This window comes from Camelina sativa, chromosome 5, assembly GCF_000633955.1.
Source record: "Camelina sativa cultivar DH55 chromosome 5, Cs, whole genome shotgun sequence".
In the NCBI taxonomy this organism is placed as follows: Eukaryota; Viridiplantae; Streptophyta; class Magnoliopsida; order Brassicales; family Brassicaceae; genus Camelina; species Camelina sativa.
Genome location: NC_025689.1, coordinates 9,690,640 through 9,697,069, shown reverse-complemented (window position 1 = coordinate 9,697,069; position 6,430 = coordinate 9,690,640). Strand labels below are relative to the sequence as shown.

Genomic DNA, 6,430 nt, shown 5'->3' with positions numbered 1-6,430 from the left:
ACTATGGCTGCAACGCCACCGCCTCTAGGACCACGTTGAAGAGCAGAGAGATATTCTACTTCGTCTTTCAACAGCATGATTCTTGATGGAGCTATGTTAAGTTCATTGACCAGATATTTCCACGCGAAGCTACCGTCTTGGACTCCAATGGCTTCGTTACTTGTTATTAGACTGTCCATTCCTTCTATCCGTGATGTTAGCTGTTGAACAGTGAGGATTGAAGTGAGACTCGCAGTGTAACTCGAGTTGATGATTAGCACCACAAATAACCATATGAGTAGCACAAACCTCCCCAGCGTGCTCACTGTGTTCTCCCCTGGTGACCAAGAAAGGAAGAAGGATAAACAACTTGAGAACTTGGTTATTGAAATTTTCGTCACTTTAATGTTTATGTGTAATTGTGTACATACTGTGAGAGAAGAACATTGTTGAGAAGCTAAACCTGCAACGTTGAAGACCAGAAAGAAAGGGACAAAGCAAACCGTTAGCGCTTAAACTTAAACTTATAAAAATAAGTTTTGCGTCTATTCACTAATTATGTGGAACTAACCAGAAGACAGTAATGATTTGACGCCTAGGAGGTCCACGGAATTCTTCGTTAAAACGGTGTTCAAGAATCCAAATGACTGCTCCAACAAAGAGAAAAAGGGCGCCGGTCACAGCCCACATCTCTATAGTGAATGGCTTCAAGAACGACCAAGGACTAGACTTGGCCCCCTTCACTGGAGCTACCACCACAAGCCCTGATTCCATATATGGCTGCGTAAAATCTACAAACTTGGTTCTGTTTGTAATGATTGTAACATCTCCAACAGCTACATCGAAACTCTAGATACATAAAACAGAAAGAAAAAAACAGTAGACATGTTAGTATACTTGTTCGTGTACCTGATTGAGTAAATGAAAGAATAAGTAAGACTCACATTTGCATTAACTTCACCTATGAGGTTGTCATATGAAGGATTTCTCTTCCCGTCCCCGTATAGTACATAAGTACGTGGAACAGGATACGGAAGCAATTGAACCGCAGCTTCAAAGATGTCAATGCAATAGCCTTTAACACCAAGCGAGTTATTGTCCTTAGAAGCATAGTATTTGTAGCTCACACGGTTAGGCACCCCGATTATGAGCGGCTTTCCATTGTCAGGGAAAACCCAACCCCGAGGTGCCTTTATTACTTCCCCTGGCCATATGATCTCATTGAGACGTTGGTTTTTTGCAGATGTGTTTGAATGCTTAGAGTATAATGTCTCCGGTGGCACAACTGAGAAACCTGTATGATTCGACCAGTACCCAACCCTCTGTGGACCTGTACTTTTTATGTTTAGAACATCGTACGCTGGATTAATCCTGTCTTTCTCTGAATCAAACTCGATTTTTCCGGTCAGACCTGTATAGTTTATCTCAAGAATGGTCTGTAAAAACCTCTCCCCTTCATCGAAAACGTCAAGTGCTGATAGCTTAATGTTACTGTCGTTGGTATTTTTCAGATTAGGATCACTAGAGAAAGTCACTGTATTGCCTTGGCTGAAGAAAACATCAAGAGCACGAGCTACTAACCAAACAGAATCATAAGCATACAGCGCGTAAGAATTAAAGCCATCATCACTTCTTGAACTCTCCTTGGATCTAAAGTTTTTCCATCTTGCTTGAAACTGTCTCTTTTTTTCACTCTCAGGTGTGTAATGGCGAAAAGCAACCACTCCTTGCAAGAGATCCATAGTTTTGGTATCCAACGGTTCCATTGAATCCAAAGCTGTAAGAAGCCAATCAGTGGTGATCCAGACATAGCCACTTCCCATCATTCCAAGAGACTTGGCGACAGAGAATATGTTCAAACCCGAATCAGGATTCACATGAACAACAAAGATGCGAGATTCCATCAGATTAACAGAAGCCAATAAGCCACTGATTGAGCTATTACCTGCACCAGGTGTTATTGCAGCCTTGTAAGAGATCTTGGCACGTTTCTTGGCTAAAGCATCACCCAAAACAGATACCCCATTCCTACCATACTCATCATCCACAAAGATCGCAACAACTTCTCTCCACCGACAATAGGATACAAAATCCGCGATTGCTTTCATCTGGAAGTTGTCGTTCTGTGTGGTACGAAGGAAATAAGGAAACTGAAGCGAAGAAAGAGTAGGGTCTGTTGCTGCAAATGACAAGAGAGGTACATGGAGCTCATTAGCCACATGGGAGATTATGTGACCAAGTCCTGAAGATTGTGGACCAATGGCTGCAACCACTTTGTTCTCCATTAGCTGCAAAGCTACACCATAAGAAACCATATCACCAATCTACCTTCCTCATTTCGAGAATAACATTCCATGTGCCAAAAGAAGATTTGAACCAGAGGTTTAACAAGACAAGCTCAGCAATAATACCCACATTTACTATACAAACCCAGCTTCATTGGGACAATTTCACAAGCAACTTTCAGTTATAAGTATAACTAACAGTTAACGAAAAGTACCTCTCATGGTGCCAACAAATCCGCTGCAGTCTGAGTCCTGGAAGACGATATTGAGTTTGGTGTTCCTGAGAATACTCTGATCAGCATTAACTTCTTCAATGGCAGCCACAAACGCGGGTTTGGCCGCTCTTCCAATGAAAGAATCATAAGTAAACAGAGCTCCAACGTTGATAGAGCTTGGCAAAGAAGAGTTATTTAAGAAACTTTCTCCACCAGCACCTTTCGTTGGTAAAACCCAGAAACCAAAAACACATAGGAGGAGCATAAGTCCCATGGAATTACAACATCTCATCATCACGAAAAAACCCATCTTTTAATCAGAAAGGACTGGTTTTTACGGGCTCATGAGATGACGATTCTGAGTTTAAAGACAAAAAGAAAAAATCTGGTCCAAGAAGCATTCACGACCATAGATTTTAACATCAACATCAAGACATAAATATATGGGTCAGACAAAAAGACAAAAGGGTAGTGAACATTGGATCGAACCAAGAATCAAAACTTAGATTTTACATATATATACGTGTGTATATAATTGTATTGGATTCTGTACTGATCAAGAAACAGAACTGAAACCATCTCAGAGACGGTTCAGAAATATATAAAAAAGAATCATAGTTTAATAATTCAACTCAATGAACGCAAACTTCATGGACGTAGCGATAAACAACAATAGAGAGAAGAAATAAATCCCAATAAAATAGCAAATAGTGGGTCAGACAAAACAATTTAGCATACCAAGTTGAGTAAAAGAAAAGTTTCATGAGTTCATATTTCATTGAACGTGGCAATGATTTAAAAAAGGAATTAATGTGTACAATAGACGTACATATACATCCAAAGATCCAACCTTTTTCCTTTCAATTCTGACAAGCTTTTTTATATATTCAAACTTGGAAGCTTTTGAAAGTTTTGGTATTTTATTAGAGTACCAAATCCTTATCAGATAAAGTCAATGCCATATAAACTACTAACTATGTTTAGCTCCTAAGAATCTATACAATATATTAGCTGCTATAAATCGTGGTAGTATGATCACTGGTTCTGTCTCACCAGCATTTTATGTTGCTAGGTTATACAATACTCAAATCTAATGAACATAGATTCGAGTATTGACTTACATGTTAGCTCATATCTAATTGCGTACAATTCGTATACATAATAACAGTTTTTTTTCCTATAGAGTGTAATCTACTCATCAATTTCGTGGTACCTCAGAATCAGCTTCTTGGACTTCCACAACATGAGATGTGTTGCTATTGTTATTAGAGTCATCACTCCTGAACATTCTCTTGATAGCTTCTTCTTTCTCATCCACAAACTCCACAAAATCAAACACCAGTTCTCTAAGCCGCATCGTAGGAGAAGCCGACCAAGAAGCGCGAGGAGTAGAGCATGTCCTATCCATCCGTCTGTACCGCACGAACTGGCGTATCATCCTGAGAACAAACACCAAAAACGCAGAGACCGTGATTGCAATGCAGACAAGATACAACCCTTTGAAGCTCTTGAGATGTAGCTGGTTTGGCTCTGGGTTCCAATCTGATTTCTCTGCGCAGTTCATCTTGCATAACCATTTTTTCCGTATCTCTTGCAGTTTCCTGGTCTCAGAGAGTTTCAAGATAGCTGTTGACATATCTTCTGCCAGTGGAGAATCCCTCTTAAACGCCTGTTAACCAAAAAAGAACAAGTTCAAATCTTTACGTGATTCGTTTCTGATTAAAAGAAACATGAAAAACGTACTTACAAATCCCCAACCACGGTGCATAAAGGGCTCTCCGACAATCTTGAAGCCTGCTCGTTCTGCTAGAAACAGTTCGATGTACGGGAGCTCGTCGACAATGGCAGCCACACCTCCCCAATTGGTTGGCCCCAGCTTTAGAGCCTTTTCATACTCCTCAGGTGAGTCAAGTGGGACCAGTCTAGACCGAGCCATGCCAAGACTGTAGGTTAAATACTCCAATGTGAACGTCCCAGCCTGGTAACCGATAGGCACCTCGCTTGCCCGCAAGCTATCGATTCCGGTAATGGCAGAGGGAAGCTGTTGAACTGTGAGGATTGAGGTGAGGTTTGCTGTGTAGCTAGCAGTTAGAACCATCAATAGAAAGAGCCATACAATCATCACTAGTCTTGCTAGATTGCTTATCGTATCTTCTTCTGTTGAAATAACAGGATATAACAGAAAGACTACTGACGTGAGTTAATAGAAAACTCAATAGAGAGTCGAATATGTATCAGACAAATTCTCAAATGTAAGTCTAAACTTGTGTTTTTCTCTTGCTTAATGGTTCTTGAAGAAATATGGATAATATTAAGGCTACTCACGGTTTCTCTTGAAAAGAGTTGAGAAGCTGAACCTGAAAGGGACAAATCAGACTGGATGTATCAGATAAAACCCCAAGAAGGAACTATCAACTTCAGTGAAAAAATATTACAAGCTGAACTTACAACATCATTGTGACGAGTTGTCTTCGGGGTGGCCCTCTGAAATCTTCATTGAAGCGATGTTCGAGGATCCAAATGACTACTGCAATAACCATGAATGAAACTAGAACGACGCACCATAACCGGATGGTGAAGGGTCTCAGAAAAATCCAAGTCGCATTGTCGTCATTAGCTGGAATCACCACCACAAGGCCTGTGGAAGCATATGGCTGCGAGAAATCTACTAATTTTGACCGGCTTGGGACTATTGCAAAATCCCCAACAGCTGCATCATATACCTGAAACAAATGGAAAAACAAGGAAATGCCCAACCATTATCTCAGTTAAAGTTACTCTGGAAATGTTTAGTGATCTTTGAGGCTTTCTGTATAAGTTTTGAACGTTGTTGAAGTGGATACTTACGCCATCCGTGACCATTTGAATAAGCTGGTTGTAATTAGGACTCGAATGGCCATTTCCGAATGGCTCAAATATGTAAGGAACACTGTAAGGGACGAACTTCAATGCTTCAATGAAGATGTCGATGCAATATCCTTTGATGCGATGGCTACTGTTCTTTTCTTCGGTCACAAACTCGACAAAACTCACTCTTCTTGGGATAACAATCTTCAATGGATCTGCAGAATCTGCAATGACCCAACCACGTGGCTTTCCATGGCCACCACCAGGCCAGGTTATGTCTCCAAGTTTTTCATCAGAAACTAAGCTAGTCTTGTTCTGTGAATCTCGGAATTTTGGGGGTACAACCGAAAAGCCACCATTTTTTGACCAAAAGCCCACAGTATGAACACCAGTTTTGTCAACATTGATGATTTCGTAGTCACAGCCGATGACGTTTCGGCCAGAACCAAACTGAACTTGACCGGCTATACCAGTGAAGTTCACCTTCAGAAGTTTCTCAAGTAGTAGCTCCCCACTGTTGAAAAACTTGATTTTCTCCAGGTGCAGTTTCGTTCCTTTTGCATGAAGTAATTTTTCGGAGTAAGAAAAGGTAATGTTGACTCCTTCATTTAGCAACTTCTCGATTCCATATGCAATCATCCACACTGTATCATAGGCATGTAATGCGTAGGCATTCATTGATATGTTGCTCTTCAGTTTATGTGTGAATTGTTGCATCTTTACTGATTCTGGGATGTGTTGACGAAGCCCCACTACTCCTTCAAGACGTTTTAGAGTACCTTTGTCACTCAAAGAAGAATCTAAGGTAACTGAGAGCCAGTCTGTGGCGAGCCACACGTATTCATGGGTCATCATCTGCAGCTTTTGCGCTATATCAAAAATTCTGAGCGATGGGTCCGGACCAAAATGAAGAATATAAACTCGAGGACCGATGGACTTGGATTTTTTTAAAGCTTCCGTAAGGAATTTTTCATCAGAATGGACTGAGAGAGGCACTTTATAGGAAATTCTGGATCTTTTCTTGTACAGTTCATCATCAAGAGCAGCAACTCCATTTCTTCCGAGCTCATCATCTGAGTATACTGATATCACCTCTTTCCATCC

General features: G+C 40.7%; 2 protein-coding genes across 4 annotated transcripts in view; both read right to left on the bottom strand.

Moving 5' to 3' along the window:
* LOC104786348 (glutamate receptor 3.5-like) overlaps nt 1-3,072 on the bottom strand; it is a 9,583-nt gene extending 6,511 nt beyond the window's left edge. Inside the window, exons 1-6 of one of the 3 annotated variants that reach the window (XM_019245810.1) lie at nt 2,480-2,789; nt 924-2,275; nt 551-828; nt 411-442; nt 289-316; nt 108-200 (exon numbers count right to left, since the gene is read on the bottom strand). In XM_019245810.1, coding sequence (XP_019101355.1) covers nt 197-200; nt 289-316; nt 411-442; nt 551-828; nt 924-2,275; nt 2,480-2,789 — 2,004 coding nt within the window. In that variant the 3' untranslated portion in view covers nt 108-196. Of the gene's footprint in view, nt 1-50; nt 317-410; nt 443-550; nt 829-923; nt 2,276-2,479 lie in introns of those variants that run through there. The other 2 variants (XM_010511723.2, XM_019245809.1) reach the window with 2 other exon arrangements.
* On the bottom strand, nt 3,436-6,424 carry LOC104786347 (glutamate receptor 3.7-like). Its single transcript, XM_010511722.1, has 5 exons — nt 5,327-6,424; nt 4,928-5,202; nt 4,805-4,836; nt 4,227-4,636; nt 3,436-4,148 (listed from the first exon to the last, which is right to left on the bottom strand). The coding sequence occupies exons 1-5, from the start codon at nt 6,179-6,181 to the stop codon at nt 3,678-3,680; spliced, it is 2,043 nt and encodes a 680-aa protein (XP_010510024.1). The 5' UTR covers nt 6,182-6,424; the 3' UTR covers nt 3,436-3,677.